Source organism: Pagrus major, chromosome 20 (assembly GCF_040436345.1).
Source record: "Pagrus major chromosome 20, Pma_NU_1.0".
NCBI classification, from domain to species: Eukaryota; Metazoa; Chordata; class Actinopteri; order Spariformes; family Sparidae; genus Pagrus; species Pagrus major.
The window spans coordinates 10,238,954-10,260,406 of NC_133234.1; the positions used below are offsets into that span (position 1 = coordinate 10,238,954).

At 41.8% G+C, this 21,453-nt stretch overlaps 1 protein-coding gene across 1 annotated transcript in view; it reads left to right on the forward strand.

Annotated features, from left to right (window-relative positions):
- Nucleotides 1–18,547, forward strand: part of cpped1 (calcineurin-like phosphoesterase domain containing 1) — a 39,255-nt gene extending 20,708 nt beyond the window's left edge. Inside the window, exons 5-6 of the mRNA XM_073489931.1 lie at nucleotides 121–253; nucleotides 13,724–18,547. Coding sequence (XP_073346032.1) covers nucleotides 121–253; nucleotides 13,724–13,950 — 360 coding nt within the window. The 3' untranslated portion in view covers nucleotides 13,951–18,547. The remainder of the gene's footprint in view (nucleotides 1–120; nucleotides 254–13,723) is intronic.
- Nucleotides 18,548–21,453: the final 2,906 nt, after the last annotated feature.

The window sequence follows — 21,453 nt, forward strand, 5'->3', positions numbered from 1 at the left end:
CCTTTTGCTGTGCCTGGAAGTTTGGATAATCGCTGCCGTCGGCAGCCATCTGACACAACAATTGAATTTTGTGTTTGGAGATCAGTCATAAACCCTTCCGCACATCTGTGTCTCATTCAGGAACCCAAACCCAAACATGTCCTGGTGTTCCAGCACATTCCTCTGTACCTAAAGAGCCCAGATGAAGAGGACGACTACTTCAACCTGCAGAGGGGAGTCAGACAAAACCTGCTGGACAGGTTCAAGAAGGCAGGTAGGACACCGCGGGGGCACTAAATATAGACTAGTTTCACCTTTTAATGCCTCTGCACCGGTAACAGCTATGGCCGGGAGCATTATGTTACTTGATTGTCCGTCCTTCCTAACATACGTCTGTATGGTGTCCCCTATGACTCGAAGATGAACTGATTATAATTTGTTGGTCAAAGGTCACTGTGACCTCACAAAACCCTTTTTTGCCCGTAACCCAGCTTGTGTGACTGAGCAGGTTCATGTCCAGTGTTTTGCCGAAGGGCACTTAAACTTGATGCACAATATGTGTCGTCTTTTCTAACTCCAAAATCCTGTCAATCCAGATTTGTCTTTTTGTTTGTCTTTGAGTTGGAAGTCACAGAAGACATGAAGTTTTATTGTTTTAAAAGTCAAACAGCAGCCCCTTCCAAAAATGTAAAATATCAGCAGTATTTTCTGTAATGATGGATTTAGGCCACTTGTGAAGTAGTCTTACATTTCTTGTCTTAATACTTCTTATCTCATATTCCTGTTAAACCTGTTCAGTCCGAACACATCTAGCTGAAGCACAGTTAAGATCCCAGCCTAGAGGATTAATATGCCATTAGCCAGAACCACAGGAGGAGCTCCTGGCACAAGCACACACACACATTCGAGTGCAGTAGGCGTAATTGAATTAATTAATGAATTCACTTCCTATAAGAAGAATAATTCCATAATCAAAATCCATTGTTGTCGGCTTATAAGAGTCTGATACAAGGGTATCGGGCATAGAAACTCTCACAAGGACAATAAGTCTTTAAGAAAGCAGCCACTCAACACACACACGTGCACTCTCTCTCGCTATACGGCCAATTCGGCACAACTGATTGACAGGACCGCTCATACGGACCAGTGTCGTGCTTCTCAATCATGCATCAAGGTGACTGGCGGGGGATGGTATTAATTTCATTATCCATCCATTATTCCAGCATGTATTTAACCATGTTGGCCCGTTTTGGTCTGATGACCCTTCTCTCTCATAATTGATTGCTCCTCTAAGGGAACGCTGGTTAAAGATTTAAAGGGCGATCCGTGTGGGTTTTTTATATGCAGAAACATATGTGAGGAACACGCTATGAGCAAGTGTCCTTTTCTCACCCACACTCTTGTTCACTTACGTTCTCTCAGCAATTATAAATTCAGACTACATACATTCAAGGCATGTACTGTATGAACTATATACATACATGTACTGTGCATAGTTATTAATAATTGATGACAGACATGCTGCCGCTCGCTGTAAAGACGGGAACACTACATGACTTTCTCATGTTGGTACGCACATGTGTGTGTAAGTATGATTTATGGCATTTCTGATTGCAGCGAGATAAGGGATGTGATTTATCTACAAGCATGTAGACATGTTTTACTCATCACATTCATGCACACTCTCTGTCCAGTCCTATCCCATACATAATAATGGGCTGGGTAAAATGTCAAACTCTGTCTGTTGAATTTTTCCTTGAAATGTCCTTCAATGACATGAAATCTATAAGAGAGGAAAAGCCTCAAGTTTCATATGAAACATGACATAAAAAGCTTTGATACACAGAGCAGCGTTTTCATTGTTACGAGCTCTTCGTAAAGCAGCTTAAAAAAACAGCGTTTGCACAAAAAGAATCACACCAGTTATTGTTGAATAATACAGCCTTTATCTCTTAGTTCTTTCTGCTCTCTTCTGATCCCCCCCGTTTCACTTTTATGCTCCCTCTGCTATCTCCTTCATCTCCTACTTGGAGTATCTTGTTGTCTGATGCTGTAGCATCTGTACCCTGATTCTACTTGAATATATGTCCTTGAGGCATGGTTGTAAAAGAGACTGACTGTGATCATCACTGTGCTCTGTGTCAGTTTATGATAGAGCTACTACTCTCTATATGTACCAGATACTGGTCATAAACTAGGGCTGTCAAGTGATTAAAATAAATTAATCTAATTAATTACAAGCTTTGTGATTAATTAATCGCACATACCAATATTTGCCTGAAGCATTTCAAATATTTCAGTGCAAATGGATTTTGGTAGATAAGTGAATCCATTAGTAAACGGACATTCAAAAGGAGGTGATATTTCAAGCTTGAAGAACTCCGATGGTACAAAAATGCCTTGCTGCATAAACTGCACAAAACGGTGCTCGTGTCAACAGTTCCATCTGGGCATTTTTTGAAGCCCCACTCCAGTGTGTTTGGGTATTTTTATGATGTTTCTTGACATGTTTTTTAATGTTTGACAAGAAACTTAATTTTGTGCTTAAACTTGAATAATATAAATAAATAAAATAGGCTTCTGCTAAAATGGAATGGACTACAGTAGAATCTGGGACTTTAATGTCATCCACCAAGCTTGGCTTCTAGTGTTACAATAAAGGCTGATTTATGGTTGCATGTAGGCTCTACGCAGAGCCGACGCCGTAGTGAGCGTTTATACATGTGTGCTGGAGTGTCCACGTTGCTGGCAGTGGTGAGCGGATTGCCAGCTGACTTTCCCCTTTAAACACACCAACTCCTTTGGCTCACAGCTGTATCTCTGAACTAGAGACAGGCAGTGTCTACAGGGAGGGCCAAGGCTGTTTGCTTGGCTTTCTTTTTTTTTTTTATCTGAGTGCTGATAAAATAGATTTAATAATGAGCTACTTTGGCTCAGATGCAGCATGAAATCTGCAAAGTAACTTAAGTCTTTAAATAAATGTAGTGGAGTAAAAACTACAATATTATGTAGTGGAGGGGAGGTGTAAAGAAGCAGGAAATGGAAATACTCAAGTCAAATACAAGTACCTATAAATTTACTTAAGTATAGTAATTGAGTAAATGTACTTAGTCACGTTCCATCACTGGACATTAGCATTTAGCTTCAAGCAGTGATGTGTCTATGGAAGTACAGCCTAACAGAACTGCTAGCTAAAGTCTCTCTATTGTGTTATGATTTTTATGGATTTGAGCTTACAAATTATTTGGGAATGTTAAGATATCATGAAATATCTTGGTTTTCACAAAATTGACTTACGCTCTACTTTCTCACATTTGTAATGCTGACTGCCTACACTAATAGATAATCAGCTACATCATACATCTTTATTTGGTTTTTACGTAATGTTCCAATGTCACATAAAAAGTAGATACATTATTACCATTACCAGAAGTTATGTGTGTACAGAACTTCACAGAAAGCTAAATTTAAGGAAACACAGATTTTGTTGTTGTTGTTCTTTTTATATGTTAGCCACAAAATGAAGGAACTGTAGGAATTTGCATGAAATAAGAGTTTCCTGCAGAGCAAACTAGCGCCTGGTAAAAATATCCCAGTGGAGACACTGCAGGCTTTTTAGAGGAGAAAATAATAAAGACGGGCAAAGAATTGCAGAAAACTATGTTATTTACTTCATATTGAAGAAAACAAGAGCATCAGGGAAAGTGTGTTGTTTGTGTTCCTGTCTGTGCGGGCTGTGTTTCCTCTCATCCGTGCTAAATTATGTCTCTTCTGGACATTGGCTAGATTGGCTATGGTAATTTTTTCCCCTCTTTGCGTTGAGTTATTCACGCATCATCTGCCTCCCATGTTAGCCTGTCCTCACCGCTTCACCCTGTGATCCGATTCCTCCAGATGTGCTCCTGTACTCTGGTGATCATTACTGTCATTACAGTAAAGTGCGGCATCATTAACCGCACACGTACACACCCCTTCACGCAGGCACAGATGAAGCATTAATGTAATTTTTCTAAGATTTTCATTGAACAAAGCAGTTGTCAAGAAAAAGTCTTTATCTATGTTTGTGCAGCCAGTTCTCATATAATTTTGCCTGGAAGAAAAATGTAGCTATACCAACAGTTGAAGGATTAAATGTTTTATAGTGTGAGAATAAAATTCACTTCAAAATCCCTTGATGAAACATTCGGAAGCACTTTAAGACACTCAGAGAGTGTTTCTTTGTACCAATAGCACATGGATGTTATTCAAAAAACTCTTCAAGGATATTCTTCTTAGTCTGCTGCCTCAAAGTTCTTATTTTAGCTGTCTGGTATGAACAAAGAGGTAAAAATTGGATGGCTTTCCTCATTCTTTGTGTAGAAATTCTAATTCTACAGAAAGCGGCCTTGAAATGGAATCGCTGGATGTTTTGCAAATGTGTCTCTGGCATCAAATCAATCCTTGTGAGCAAGTACACACTGCTGTGTGTAACCGAGTTCTCCGACCACTCCAAAGGTGTCTTTTGTGGTGTCGGTTGACTCGCAGGAGCTGGGGGATTTGGCTCAGCGTCTGTGACTTTGTTATTGCTGCTGCTGGGTTTCTGCAGCCCCCCACCACCACCACCACCACCACCACCACAACTCCAGGGACATATGATGGAAATGGAGAATGTAGTCCCCTGCGGACAAAGAAATACGTTTAATTGATTTTTCCTCACTGAGGTATTTTTCATTTCTCTCCCTACTTCTTCTTCTTCTACTCATAGGATGTGTGAGTTTGAGTAATTGCGTGCGCATGACTGTTTATTTTTGTGTGCGCGTAATGCACTTTGCATATAAATCGCTACGCGACTGCATTTTTCTGTGCATGATATATTCTACAGTAAGTATCTATATGTTATCTCAGCGGCACAGGCGCACATGGGAAAGGTGCGACACCAATTAGTCTTCCTGTGGCTCATCAGAGCGAGCGGTTCCACCCTGGGAACTGTTGACTGCATTCCAATTCATATTAATGACACACTGTCTCTGCGTGATGACCCCCTCTCGGGCAAGTAAAGTATCGTGCAGTCCCCTTTTTAATTGCACAGGCAATTACTGTGATGTTAGCTATGACAGTGATTTAGTTGATATTAAATCTTGTCTTTAATTGTGCTCTTGCTCCTTGTGTTTAATATCTTTTGAGCTTAAAGCAAGCCCCTGATTAGAAACGGACGTGTTTTAAATGCACAAAGAAGTCTGTGATTTATTGGCCGTTTTGCGACAACCAGTTTTTTTACTTCTCTTGTAGTATTTACTCCTCGGTAGATGAATTTTCAGTCAGTACATTCAGTTTGTTGGTAACAATTACACAAAGCCTTAAAACCCCCAGAGGGAACTTCTTTACTCTTATTATGGTTCCGTCTTTGCTGCCTCGTCACTGTCATACCCGTAATCATAGTAAATATGCTCTCTGTGGCTTTATTGGCCCTACCTATGTCGATTTTTCAGTGCATGAATGAAACTCAGCCAGCATTTAGTTTCTGCAAGCAGAGGAAGAAAGACAGGCAGAAATTGTAGGTTGCTTGCTTGTTGAGGATGAGTTTTTCACACACATCCAGCATCTCTTCAGAGAAGATTGAATCCCGTCGTCCCATGCTCTCAGTGCCTCTCCTCTCCTCTCTTCTCCTCATACATGGTAGTACTGTAATTAGATTTCTTTGCCCTCCTCCTCGTCCTCCTCCTCCTCCAAGGTTTATAGCCTACGTTCAGGATACCTTCAGCACACATACAAACAAGAAGGACTGAAGATACATAGACGGATAGACGCTTCCACGCTGCCTCAAAACCTTGTTTATGTACGGGGTGGAAAAAACAAAAACAAGAGTGCAGCAGAGAAATTCATAAGGATTCCCGACATTGCCAGCGGCTGTAGAGTTGTACATACAGTAGCTAATTAGAGGCAAAGATAAGCCGTGTGCTGCTGTGATGGTCTCTCCTTCCTCCCTTCTTTCTCTCTCTCTTGCTGCCGGTTGTCTTTATCAGCAAGGGTCCTACTCTGTTCAAAAGCGAAGACACATTCACCACCCGCTGGGGATTTGATAAGAGGCCACGGTTAAGCCTTTAACCCCATTGTTTTAATGATGGAGCTGAAGAATGCTTTTGATTTTTCTATCTCGCTCTCTCTCTTATTCTGTCTTCTTCTTTGTCTCGCTTTCTCTTTCTGCTGCCGGCGAAGGAGCGGGTTGGCGGGGAAGACTTGTTGGGGGCATGTTGTTTCAGGAAGGTCGGTTTGAGTAATAAATTGATGATTTTGAAGGCCTATCGGATGCTGAAACAGAGCAGTTTACAATACTACGAGGATGATTTGAACTTTACACCATTGCCAGATAAAGCCTATAAAGCCTAAAGCCTGTCCAAACAATCCAGACGATATCCATGGAGCAATCCTCAACACTTCCTGTTCATTTACTGTTTTATTGATTGAACTGTTGATGATGCCTTGTTTCTGTTAGATTCCAGTTCCCTCCCAGAGCAGGTTGGAAGTCTTTTAGGGCGCACTCACACTAGCCGGACGGCCCACGGGTGTTTTTACCCATTTAAATTTTACTTCTGAGCCGATGCGAGTTCTGACTCCCTCAGAAGTCTCTGCTATTGGTGCTAGTTCTATCGTTAGCTTCACACAACTACATCTCAGCTCCAGTCACCTCCCACTATCTCCCCTGCTGTGGTTTAAGCAGCACTTCAAGGTGTTTTACTGTCATATCTTCAGTACAGATGATGTTTGGGCTGTTAGCGTTGCCAAAATGTAGGTGACCTCCACTCGGCTCTGTGCCTTAACGCATCCTGTGTGGACACTGAAGGAGGACTGAAGCTGCCACTTTGAACTTCTTGCTTTTTGAAGGTTGACCCCAGGTTTTGGCCGTGGGTTTCAACTATTCCCTCTCAGCGCTACGCCCTCATACATCTGTGACATCCGAACAGTTTCAAGGCCTGTCGTTCTTAGAGAAACATAAGGATCATAGCTTGGCGAATTCAGGATGATTAGGTACCACGTTGGGTACCAAATGTCCAAAAGGCATGCACGCTTTCTGAGGAATAGATGACATGCTGACTACTTTCATTTCCCAGCTCCCTTTGTGATTGTGTGTGTGTGTGTGTGTGTGTGTGTGTGTGTGTGTGTGTGTGTGTGTGTGTGTGTGTGTGTGTGTGTGTGTGTGTGTGTGTGTGCGTGTAACTGGAGGACACAGGAAGGGGATGCTGCGTGGTGACTGATGGCTGAGAGTGATTTATGGGTAGCCGGAGATACAAGATGCCTCTCCACGCTACATCATTTTGTATCCCTCTGTCATGCAAATTATCAACAGCCACCATTTCATGATGAATTATTTCCCAGACCTGCACTTTAATGACAACCGCCCTTCAATACAAGAGCACACGTTGCATGTTCACTCCTACGCAGCCCATTCTCACAGATGTGTAGATGATGGCTTTGTTAAGAACCACATAACGTTTTGTGCCGTGGAGAAAAGGTCTGAGGGAAAATGGCTTCTCCTAGATGTAATTCCTGATCGAGGGGAGGGTTAGCGGCAAGGTAGGAAGTTAGCTCGCAATTAGCAAATCCAATCAGTGACCGAGAGATGAAAGGGAAATGATGGAGAGTGGGATGGGAAAGAAAGAAAGGGAGGGCAGACTGAAGGCAGGAACATCAAACATGATTAGACATGGATGGACGTTTCTTTACTTCCTTTATTCCTTTATTTTCAGATCTACATCAGTGACCATTATTAGCATTTAAATAGTAAAAGTGTTTCAGAATATTCAAACACATCTGCCAATTAAGGCGACCATGGCTCAATTGACTGCAGCATAAAAAGATCGTATTATAATCACAAAATACAGTCGCATATTGGAAGGGACTCCCCTCCTCCTTTCTGTGCATTTTTCTGCAACCCTGACCGGAATTCAATTTGACTCTGGGTAATTTTCCTCCGTTAGCATTCAATATGTTTTCATCACTCTGACTGCTTACTCCGGGTATTTTCTGAGCGCTCCGGCAAACCCCCTCTCTCTCCCTCCCCCACTTCCCAACTCTGTCTGTCAAGGCAAAGGCCAGTCCCCAGATCGGAGTCTTTATCACAAAGAAAAGCACAAAGGAACCAGCACTGTTTCAAGGCTGACAGGTAAATGGGATTGCTGCAGAGACAAGACGTGGTATTATCAGCACAGAGAGTGCATGTTTTTGCGAGGGGCATCCACTCAGCATGAAAAGGGAAACGGAAGAGTGCAGGAAAGCATTGCGAAGAGACAAACATTGGTTGGAAATGGACTTAACAATCCTCTTCTGTGTGTGATACTGCTATTAACACTCTCTGAACACGTGCTGCACCTCCCATCTGCATATAGTTCAGTGGGTAGAGCAGGTATAGCATGGTTATATGGTGCATTGTCTATATGGCTGTATGGGTAAAGTATGGCACCATCAGTGGAAGGAGAAGGATTTGATTCTTTATGTAGCTTAATGCCTACAGCCATAGTACTAACATCACTGCAGTTAAGGGTGGAAGTCCCACCAGTCCTCCCACGCTGATTGTACTGCAAGGCAGTTTAGATAACAATGTACAGAAAGTAAGATGTGCTACTGTGGTTGGAGTGAAGCGAAGTGAAATGAGCTGTGTATCGTATTTCCTCATTGTCAGATCAGCCTCATTTTCCCAGGAGGGTGCCAGCTATCATTATCCTGGCGGCAGAGGTAGCCTACAGAAGTGCATGTCCACAGGCTCACACGCTGACGGCTGCGTTGCTGAGCCGTGAGCTATGTCCAAATACCTGAAAAACCAATGGCAATCCCATTTCCCTCAACTATACATTGTGTTGCGTGATAATTATCACATTTTAGTATGGTAATATGCTAAATTTAGATGGTAAGCATTTTCTTTGCTAAACATCAGCATGTTTACATTGTGTGAGCACTGCTTTGTCTGTTCACCCCAAGTCCCACACACCTTCAACCAGCTTTTTTGTGGTTACTCACTGGATAACCAGTCCTATTCACAGCGTTTTCACTCAGTGGTCAAGTGCCTTACCAGACAGGCCTTCAGCCTTCAACCCAGGTCAGGAGGAGGGTAGCCAATAAGGGTTTGAATCTCATGACCGCGTTGGTCTAAAAGACGTCACTGCCAACCAATAATGATATGTTTTTTTGTTATTTTAAATTTGTGTTTTTCAATTCCATGCAGGCAATCTCAGCCTTTACCGCTCACTCTGAGTGCTTTCCTGCATTCATTTTCTTGCAGACGATTTCAGAGGTCAGCTTCATCTTCAGACTGCATTTCAAAGGGGACAGCTTTCTTTACTCTTCTTTATTCTGGTTTTCTTTTTCCAATTGTTTATCTTTTATTCATGCAGACAATCTTTGGGAGATTGAAAGTGCCTTTCTTTCTCAGACTGACAATATTTTCTCTCAGAGAGTGTTTGTTAGCAGACAAGGGCCCAGGTGGAGTGTGTTGACTCCTAACGCCTGCGTAATGACGCCTGTCTGAAAGGGAGGTGCTCAAGTGAATTCAGGTCAGGGTGTTATGGCGGGGCCTTTGCCAAAATTGTTTATATGAAATCGGTTTTGCAGCACAAGAGCCAGTGGAATAAGCAGATTCATTTCCACAACATACAAATTGTCCTTTGGTTTAGTCCACTCATATATACTCAAGACATTGAACAGAAGCCTGTAGTTTGTTGTGATGACCCCCATTCTGCCTGATAGACATCAGACAGGTTAGCAAAGCGCAACACTCCCAAGACCCCGTTTTCTTCAAAGGAGACAACTAGGAGATGAATCTCTCTGTTCTCTGCAACGGAATAGAATTGTTACTCTGGTATTTAGTTAATAGTGTTAACGCTACAAGCTTTGAAACACCACTGAAGTGCAGATGTGTGTGCATACACATAACCACATATTACCACTTACACTAAATGTTATACTTGACTTATTTTTGCAGTAAACGGTAGTTACGTGCTTTCTTTTTGTCGTTTTTCTTTCCTTCAGTATGTTAAAGGTTCTTGTGCATGTAAAAGGTAGACAGCCCAAAGTCCGTGCCAACAGACGCTCCTCTCTCCCACAGAAAACACTGCTCCTGAAACGCCTCATCAGTAGTCCTGCCTAAGAGCTGACCAATCAGAGCAGACTGGTTATTCATGAGGGGGCCTTAAAGAGACTGGAGTGTTTCAGACAGGGGAATACAGTCCTGCAGCACTGGACAGTGTGATAAAACTGAACCCAAAATAACATTATGAACCTGAAATGAGCATAATATGTCTCCTGTAATGTTTAAGAAGACTTTTATGGATTTTTATTCTTTTATATTATGTAAATATAGGATTTATTATCTTTCTTGCAGCTTTTTATTAAAAGAACTACTCTTGCTTGAGAATTAGGAAGTTGGCTAGCTTATCTTAGCACAACAGGGAGAAACAGCTAGCATGTGCAGATTTCACAAATCTGCCTCCCAGCACCTCTTATGCTCACTAATTAACAGGTCATATTAAATTTGTTTACCAGAAAATTGTATTTTTATACTGTTTCCAAGCTAACCGGCTGTTTGGTTCTTCTATCAATCTACTCACCTAACTCTCAAGCAAGAAATTGACTGTGTATTCCCAAAATGTTGAACTTTTCCTTTACCCTGCATCTGACAGCGCTCACTACTCTAGCTGTTCTCAAATTAACGGCACTGTGCGACTTCTTTCTTTCATTTTTAAAGCTCTGACTAAGACATACAGCACAACGCCGCTTCATGGATGCATCACAAATATGTCACGTACATATGGGGAGCTCACTTCTGCTGCGTGGTGGTGTCATGCAGTGTGTGTGCGTCTGTGTGTGTGTGGGATGTGGATCGTCAGAACTCAGACGCACTGACACATGTACACATATGCACGCTTACACACTCCCACACACTTATATATGGCGCCATGATTAATCGCGGCATCTTTGGGGGTTCTAGAGGAGGTTCAGAAAAATCATTTCAGCTTCAAAGACATTTTTTTTTTCCTGAATTGGTTTACAAGATTAATTCCTGTCTATCACTTCTTTACTACTGCTGTCTGGGCGTCTTCCTCCCACCACCTCATCTTCTCCGAGGTGACGAGGAAGTCGCAACCCTCGTGTGGATACTGTAACACATCCAACATTTCCACAAACGGCGTCGCTAACTGAGTCATCAGGTGATCACATCAAACATTTACCCTGCTTTCACACTTCAGCTGCTTCTTCGCTTTGTTTTCGTTCGCAGGGTCTGAATAATCGTCGACGAGCGGCGTGATTCCTCGTAGGACAGATAAAAACACTGAGGCGTAGAGGGAACACACACACGCAGGCGTACTGAATAATGAGTACATGCTTCGGCCTGGAGGCGTGGAGGCCAGTCGTGGCCTTTTGGCCCTAATTTAGAAACAACATCAAGGACACACATGTATACAAACACATGTACACACATTGTGACCAGACAGTGTTGACCCTCGCCAGGTCGCTAGCTGTGGCAAGGTTACATGAAAGGCTATTATTCCCGGACACACATCTACACAAACAGATGCGTGAAATATGCGGTCTGTAATGATAAGCTGCTGCCCACAAGTCACAGGAGGGTGGGCTTCACACCGAGCTGGTTCTGATTGTAAATGATTTTAGCCCCGGCACACACACATACACGCCTAGATCATCGATTGTCATCTATGGCGGATTAATTATTAAATGGTCCAGCATGTGCAACTGCTGTCCTCACATAGCTCTGAATGGTGATATGAATTTAGGTCACATTTGTATGCTGGCGCCGTTCGATTGTTTTGAGTGGCCGACTTGATGATTCAAGGCGATTACACGCCGCTGACATCGAAGTAGTATCAGCAGTGGATACATAAGAGGGTTTCTTTATTCATATGGATCCTCCTCGTCTTTGTTGTGCAGATTTCTGGGACAGACCGATGTCTTTCTCATGCGCCGACTGCAATTTATCCTCTTTTGTTGCCAGTTTTCATTATTTTTTTTGGCTGGGTTTTCTCTCTGGAGATGAGGCGGCAAGCGGCGAGACTTTCCCTATAGGAAACACAACGCCGATAGAAAATAGAACAGCTCGTCGCCTGTGCCAAAAGTCTGCTGTAAACTCATTTAAAAATCAAATGAAAAATTCAAATCAAATCAATTTCAACATGCAACACACAGTTACTCCTAAACCCCTCCTGACCACCACCATCGTCATACCCCTGATTGAAATATTTTTCTTCAGTTCAAACCCCAGTAAACCTTATGTTTACTCTTAGATTGAGTGAAAATTTGGCACCAGGGTGACACCAACTTGCCAGAAAGTCAAATTTGTTCTCCCCAAGCTAAACAAATTCACAGTCAGACAAAACGCTGCCTTCACACACAGCAAAACAACTCATTCTGCAGCCCTCATTCAAAGTGGGGCTTGTTTCGGCGTGCCATTTTAAGTGTGCAGTCATTTCAACTGTAGTGACACAGCATCACCGCCGCAGGGCCCGGCCTCACCCTCACCGCTCTATTAATGATGTCGCTTGTAATTGAAAATAAATTGAAAATCGTGGCTCCTCTAATGAAAGTTCCCCAGGTTTACTAAAATATGCTACAAGTGGAGGCATCCTGACTGTCTTCCTCTCTTTCCTTTTCTTCCTTCTTCTCTCCCTTACCTCTGTCCTACATTTCCATTTGTCTCATTTCATTCTTTGTCTGTTTCTTTCTTTCTTTCTTTCTTTCTTTCTTTCTTTCTTTCTTTCTTTCTTTCTTTCTTTCTTTCTTTCTTTCTTTCATCTCTCCTTTTCATTTTTCTGTCCTTTCTTCTCCTTCTCCCCCTCTCTTTTTCTTTTTCTTTTCATTTCCTTCTCTCCTTTTCCTCCTTCCTTCCATCTTTCTCTCCTTCCTTCCTCTCATCTCTCATTGCTAGTTTCTCTTTTTTCCTCCTACCTCGATGTCTTTCTTTCTTTCTTTCTTTCTTTCTTTCTTTCTTTCTTTCTTTCTTTCTTTCTTTCTTTCTTTCCTTATTTATCCGTTCTTTCTCTTTTTCATTATCTTTTCAATTCCTTTTTTCTTGTTTCCTCCTTCCTTATGTCCTTCCTTTGTCTCATCTCTCCTACCTTTACTTCTTTTTTTATTTTCTCTCTTCCTTCCTTCCTTCCTTCCTTCCATCCTCCATTTATCTTCTTTTTCATTTTTTTCGTCCCTGCCTCACTTTCCTTCAGTCAGTACTGGTAGATGGTATAAGATATAGGAAATAGTCAATTATTCAATGTAACACTATAACATGCATGTTAATGTTAATGCTAATGCTATGCGAGCTACTGTATAACTAAATATACATCCATGTATCAGAAACCAAGAAAGTGAGCAGCAGGTTGTTAAAGTGAGGCGAGTTATTTAAAGCCTTAAATCTCCTGATGGAACAAACATTGAGTCACAGGTGTTGATCACTAACCCTGTTAAGTCCTAGTGGACCCATTTTGGTCATTTTGTGCCGCGAGGTGTTAGTAATTGTACATGCTGAACCTTTTTTTGGGATACATGAGGGTCAGAGGGGTCAGACGTGGTGTGAATTACATGGCGCTCTAAAAAGCAGGATGCCTATTCAAAGAGTATCCCAGTTTAGATCCGTGATGTAAGCAGCGATGAAATCAGGCCACTAAACAAACAAATTCCAGCTCTTGTGTTCCATCGTGTTAAGCCTTGATTTTATCCTCGTTGCACTGAACTCAGCCCTCTCTCACCTCTCTCACTGACACAGGGGTGAAAGCGGTCTTCTCCGGCCATTATCATCGAAACGCCGGCGGCTTCCACGGCGGCCTGGACATGGTGGTGAGCTCGGCCATCGGCTGCCAGCTCGGCGAGGACAGCCATGGCGTCAGGGTGGTGGCGGTGACCGCCGACGAGGTCATCCATCGCTACCACAGCCTGGAGCAGCTGAGAGCGGGAGGCATGGACGAGGATCTCAGGAAGCTCCTGCAGGCCTGAAGGACGGAGGAGGGACAGTCAGGGAAAACAAGCTGGGTTTTTGTTCTGAGTTTTCAGCCCCTGTTATTAGACACAACATGATTTTTGGAGGCTGGAGCATTGATCAACTCGTGTCAACTTCTTCATACTGTATGTTCCCAGTTGCTCATTTTATCCAATATGCAAAGGCTTATAATCTACCAGCACAGTCTCACCCAGCTGTGTTTCCATCAAGGTAGTAGCACGTCAAGGTAGTAGCACGTTAGTAAAGGTTGATGCAAAATGTGTTTGTGTTTTTTTTTTTGCTTTTTTGTTGTTAATTATTCATTAATACATTTAATGGGAGATGGAAACACCTTTTCCAAATGAATTCTGAAGTAGCGAATATTTAATCCACGCGACTGAACAGCTGTCTCTACTGGGAGAGAAGGACAAAGAGAAGCTGTAGCTGTTGAAAATGTCTTCCTCAATTCTCTTTCCTCCTCATTTTTCTTCCTCTTCCTCCTCCTTATTCTTTTTCCTTCTCCTTCTTGTTCCTTCTTGTTCCTCATCCTTCCTTCTTACTCTTCCTCCTCCTCCTCCTCCTTCTTCCTCTTCTTTGAGGTTTATTGGCTGTTGTCATGGCTTGTTTCTGGCTTGTTTCATATATATCCACCTCTTCTTCTTCTACTCCAATAACCATGCATAACGTAGCCTAATACCTCTAACTTCTGATGAAACTGCACTTTGCACAGCCTGGTTGTTTTTGCTCCAAGCCAGCTGATGGCAACGCACCTAATTCATATATTGTTTTTTTTGTTTGTTTGTTTTTTTTGTGCAACATTTCAAAATTTAATTTCTAGTCGCTTGAATTTGGATGCAAACACAGCCAAGACTGCTGAAGTTGATCAATGGCCCAATTTCCAAAAACTCTTAAGAAAATAATTGAAGGATCTATATCGAGACATGAACTCTCAGTTTGACCAGAAAAAAGGAGGAAAGCAGTGAATTTAAACCAACATTGCGACTGGCCGCCCAACCACACATCACAAACTGTACACAATCTTATGATGAAAATGAATTTATTTTCTCTCTCTACTGAATGTTTTCCTGGGACATCAGTTGGCAGAGTGGATGTTATTATCTGTGCTCCCGCTGCCCTGAAAGCAGCACACAAAGATCACTGAATGTGTTCTAAAAGTAGCGCTTCTTCTTCTGTGGAGAAGCAAAAACCTTCCCGCACAGCCGCCTCATCAGATTGAGGCTGACACCCACTCTGTCTGCGCAGTGTCAGTGTTAAAAGTTCAAAACGGCGCTATGGTGAAGTTGGATGTTGTCAGTGTAACTTTAAATGTACCCAAACTTCAACATTAAAGGAAGATTCCACCTTAAACATTGAAACCTCTTTCAAAACAGCGACAGATGGTGAATTTTGCAGGTAAAGAGAAATTCATCAAGAAACCGGAAGCAGTTCATGAGTGCTGCTTGTTTCCTAAACTCACTTTAGGAATGTTCTTTAAAGGCTGTTGAAAAGCATCATGGGAGATGTAGGAAAAGCACTAAGGTATATAGAAACAGATCAAACCAGTGAAGATAAACTACTGGACTGCACTGAATGCTACAGGTTATTGTTATGTAACAGTTTGCCAGTATTAAAAGGTGGAGTTTTCCTTTAATGATGCTAAACTATCCAGCTGTCATAGCTATTTCTACTATGTCTGTTGTTACTATGCCTTGTTGGCCATCCTATGCAATCACCATATTGTGTGTGTTTTTTTATGTTTAACATGGTACGTTGTTGAACTGACCTGGAAGATGTGGAGCCGACTGCTGACCTCTGATCAGACCTTAAGCTGTCTATTTGTAGCCTCTTACACTGCCCTTACTGGCAAAACGTGACTGTTCTGAGACGTTTGTTTTTTTATACTATCCAGCAAGTATACCAGTCACATAGTCTTTGAATAGGTGTTGACTTGAGTGATTATTTTTAATAGTAGAAGTGACAATCCTGTTTTTGACTAAAACTGATTCTATAGTTATAATCCTTAAGATTTCAGTCATAATTGATAAAAAATGTTTGCTGATCAACTGTGAAGAGAAAAAAAGTTCACCCAAAAATGAAAATTCAGTCATTATCTACTCACCCCCATGCCGGTTCTTCCTCTGCAACGACCTCTTTATATAGTAGTTTAGCTTGTTCGTGGCGGGGTCCGCCATTACTTCTCTGGCTTCAAGTTCTCCCGCATAAACACCAGGGATTCAAATAATTTCATGTTTGTCTGTTTGTAAGTTAACTGATTAATATCAGCTGCACGGTTTATATACTCCTAGCTTCAGAGCTGTATTTAAAGGGTAAGTTCAGCCAAAAATGAAAATTCAGGCAGTATTTACTCACCTTCATGCTGATGGAAAGTCAGGTGAAGTTTCTTAGTCTGCAAAACACTTCTGGAGCTTCACAGCAAAACAGCAGTGCAGCATTCTCCTAAAGAAGTAGATGGGGACTTATTTTAAAATGTACCAAAAAAACCTGAAATGGCTCCATACAGCTCATATGGAATAATACGTCCATATAACTTCCATAAGTCTCTGGAAGCCAAAATTGCAAATCCGAAATTCATCTAAAAAAAGATGGTGTTTACACCCTCCACGTGCAGTTGAGCTCGTGCAGTTGTGAGCTAATGATTTTAGCCTCGCAGCTACACTGGAGGCTTCAGCTTAAAAAAAGGTTTAAATAACGTCTTTTCAAATCAATGTTGGACCTCGGGACTTCCAAAGGCTTGGATTACTCCAGATGAGCTGTATGGATTTTATTTTTTTTTTACATTTTAAAACAAGTCCCCATGTTCTTCAGTTGTTTAGAAGACTGCCACAATGGTGTTTTACTGTGACGCTTCAGAAATGTTTGGTTAGATACGAAACTTCACTTGTCTTTCCATCAATGTGAGTAGATAATGACTGAATTTTCATTTTTGATTGAACTTATCCTTTAATAAAGCTCCCATCTTGAGTAAAGACGGTAAACAGTGCAGCTGATATTAATCAAATAAAATTACAAACTGACAAACATGAATTCATGTGAAGCCAGTGCAGTGTTGGCGGACCCCGCCTCCAATGAGGGAAACTGTTCCATAAAGAGGTAATTGCAAATAGAAACACACTGAATGGTTATTGCAGAAAAGACGGTACTTTAAAGGTGCAATATGTAAGAATTGGGAACCTTTTGAATTCAAACAAATGCAGGGCAGCATATCACCATAGCTAAATAGCTAACAGCAGCTTACAGTTGGCAGCAGTGAGCGGTCCTGACTGGGAGCCCAGAGTGGTGTTACGATACAGGACAGGCTGGGGCTAGCTGGTTAGCAGGCTAAACTCAAATTCTTACATATTGTACCTTTAAATGACTTAAAAAATGGGGTTTGATAATCTCAAGGATTATGACTTGAATGTCTTTTCTCTTTGTTTGGCAGTATTGCAGATCTTATCTGTGCCCTAACCCATTACTCTTGCGTTCAGTACCGATAAATAACTAAGGCACACATGTTGTAATATCCACTTGGTGTCTTCTAGTTACTTGTTTATGAAAGCGTAGATCAAACCGTTTTCCTTCACTGTGATGCTTTTATGATGAAAATCTTCCATCACTGGATCTGAGTTGAAATCAAAATTTATGACACCACGCTTCACATTTAAATTACACCTAATCGGTTTAATCTGTCGGGGATCCTCGCTGTGAACTCTGCGCGCACACACGAGTGCTCAGTGCATAAAACGAATAAAGTGTGATTGTGCTGTTAAATGACAAACTGGAGGACCGGCGTCAGGATGATGAAACGTAGCGATAGTGATGTGTTGGTGATGAATGGGAGGAGCGGCTTGTTTCCTGACTGTTTAGTCACAGTGTCACAGCCTGCTGGCCGCAGGCTTATTTGGGGGCTCACAGTCCTGAAATTGTCTTTAAAATGGACATTACTGCAACAAAATGACTTTCTCTGTGAGCCCTAAATGACTCCACTCGATTACACTTTCCACACACACACACACACACACACACACACACACACACACAGACTCTCACACTCGCCCTGACCGACTGGGAATTTAAGAGAGTTGTCATGGCAACCCTTTAGCAACACATCTGTGTGTCTCAGAGACTGCGAGTGTCGGAGAGAAAGTGTATGCGCTGGCCGTGTGTGTGTGACCGTGGTCTGGTGGGTACTGTAGGTGATTTTCCATCAGCGTCGCGATCGCTGACCTCATTTCACACTGACGGATTCTGTCTTTTTTCCAAAAATGTCAGCATGTGACGGAGGGAGGAGGGGGGCGTCCGAGAGGAATGGATAATGAGTGCGATGTGTGAAAGACGACTCAGTCCATCTCCTTCATTTCCTGTTTGAGAAGGAACCTTATGTCCTTATCTATTTTTATATCCTCATGGTAGCCGAGCTCAATCACATTGTTCTTTATCTTTTTTTTGTGTGTGTGTGTGTGTGAATCTTTTTGGGAGCACGTTTGCCCTGTGAATGGGGGAACATCACACACATCCACTCGTTCCTGTGTTCAACTCTAATGAATGACCGAACACCACGACTGTGACATGATTGGTTGTATTTTTTTAATAAATGGTGATTTTATCTAATGATCCCAGTGTGTCGTTGTGTTTATTATAGTTTGTCAGCAGCTTTGCACAATTCTTCGTGCGCATGTTTTTAACCAAGACAAAACTCATGCACGTCCCGAGACTTTTTGAACTTCGCTGTTCAGAAATCAGCACCCAGAAAGCTTCCAACCTGTTGCTCCTTCATGCTTCATACGGAACGGTAACAGATGGGTGGTTCATAAAGCAAGATTAGGCCTGGCCTACTTCAGTAAATCTGGGTTTTTCAGACTGTTTTCTTTGGAGTTATCACTTTTTGACACTTATTGCATGCTTAAAATCATGTCTTTTTCAGTCCTAAGTGTTTTTTAAAGTCTACTGTGGGCATTCTGTAAAACAAAATCCTGCAGCTCCCATAATACCTTGTGGTTTTGGGGAAGACATTTTAATCAAAAGAGAAAGATATTGACTGATTTTTGTTATGCCTAAATAAACTCTCTTTGTTTTCATGACTGAATAAACAATTTCATGCTGTTTTACTTTGTTTATATTTGGCGGACCCTGCCGCCTTTCTAGCTTCAAACAGTGTTCTGGGGACCTCATTTTCCTCTGAGAACAGATTGTTTATTCAGTTATGGGAAAAATAAATATTTCTGAGTTTGTATCATTACCTCATGAATATTGTAAATGCTAAAATTCTGAGTTGAAATATATTCTCTAAAACTACATTGAGTCCCTTTAGGCCAGGCGTTTCACAATGAGCCCTGCTTTTCTGAGCCACCTTTATAAGAAACTCCCCTCGGGATGAATCACAATCAATCCATGTTTTTGGGATGTTCGCTGATTAAATTTTTACGGTCTCACAGTGTTCAACAGAGTGTGTCTTCCTGTCTCACTTTGTTTTACTATTCATGTGACACAGTTTGTGTGTAGCCTCTCCAGAGAGCAGAGACATGTCTGGCTCTGGAAAAAAACGCCTCCTCGATTCTTGTTCACTAAATGGATGACGAGGACTCCGACATGCATCCATCATTTCAAGTTCAGACTTTTGTCCGTCAGCACAGACACAAATCTGGAGATGCATCATCAGCCGCTTTGCAGAACAAACAGCGGGAACAGACGCTGCAAAACACACCGAGGCTGCTGATAAGATGTGGCATTTGAACATAAAAATATCAACCCGTGCATGCTCTGCATATTGTGTTCATATTTTTCCACTCTCTTTGTGTTAAATTAGAGATTAGCTGACTCCAGCGCAGCCCGAGGGGAGTGAGCAGGTGGGGACGGCTTGCTCGAGGACTCCGAAGTCAAACTAATGGCCTTTATTGGACTCAACAGCAGAGATCGAATGTGAGGCCGGCTGCTTACAGGACAGTAATTCATTCACAAATCCACACACAGCAGGAGCTAGTCTGCTGAAATTGAGGTTTAGTCCCTTATTTTACTGCTGCAAAATTGTGATGATTTGTTAAAAAAAAAAAAAAAATCCCCATCCCTGTCATGTCTTTTGAAGGATCATATCAGCTCATTTTAGGGATTGCAGGCAAATGGTTGATACTGCAAAAAAATAAAAATGTCAACATAAGATGGCGGCTCTCTGCACAGACTCGGGGGTCAGCGGCGTGGCCTTTGCTCTCTGCTCCCTTCCTGCAGGAGATTTATTCTACTGTGACAGATGAAAGCTAGTTCCTGTTTATTGATCCAAGGCGCTGTCACAGTGCTGACATGTACACATATATACACACATGCATAAGCGGAAACATAAAAGACACATGAGCCTCACTACAACACATCAGCTGCCAGGGTGTAAAATCCACAACACTGATGCTTTTCTCATAAAAGTGCACACTCCAAATGCATGTAAGGGACTTGGGTCAAAGGTCACCTGCTTTTGAACATACAGAGAGGCCTATGTACTGATAGCATGTGGGGGATGTTAACGTTTCAGAAGTGAACCACCAGAGACACAATAAAGGAGCCTATTTTATGTTTGCCTGAGTGTTTTGGTTCCTAATGGAATCCACAGTTATCATAACATGGAGAAGATCACTTTGACCGTCGGCTATTTTTGGCTCCATGTTGCTGAGTACCTACAAGACATACTGTAGGTGGAGCAGCCAGTTTGAAAAGCAAAGACCGTTGAGAAATAATCCACAACTCGTCCAAGGTTCATCAAAGTTTTCAAACGCAAAGTAACAACAGCTGAGGCAGTTAAATTACATGCTCCACGAGTTAGGACTCCCATTCCCATTGCTGGAGAAGAGAAAGTCATTTCACAACACAAATCTTCTGCAGTACTGTCTAATGCCTGAGGACTTAAATCCACTTTTGTTTTGGCAAACTCAAATGACTTCGTGCTGGTGTCTAGTCAGGGGAAGTTTATTTGTATAGCACCTTTCAGCAACGCGGCGATTCCAAGTGCTTTTCTTAAGACAGTAGAGGCATTTAGAAAATAAACACAAGGTAATGTAAAAGGGCATATTTAAATAGGCTTTAAAAGAGTAAAATATATTAAATATAGAAATAAGCTAAAATAGAATAAAAATTGCAGTGCAGTACAAGATATTAATAACAGTCCCATGTGAAATTAAACCTCTTAAGCTCCTCCACCATTATCCCTGTACACCAGCTAGATCAAAGATTATATGTCCGCCCTAGAGCCTACAACAGCCAATGTGTGATCGCGCAGACCAGTGACCCATTCTCTCTTCTTTTTCCTCTCTCCTGAGCCACTAACACTCCAGCCTCCGGATGACTGATGCATCATGTAGCCAATGAGATTTCAAATCCAGTAATATATAGTTTATATTATTGTTTTAAACCCCCCTAAAGTTTATGGAGTTTTATACGTTTTGGTCTTTGAATAGGCAGTTTTTCCACCTAAGCACTTGTTTTTGACTATTTTATACGCATAAAGTTTTTGTAAATAAGAAACAAAAAATATATATAAC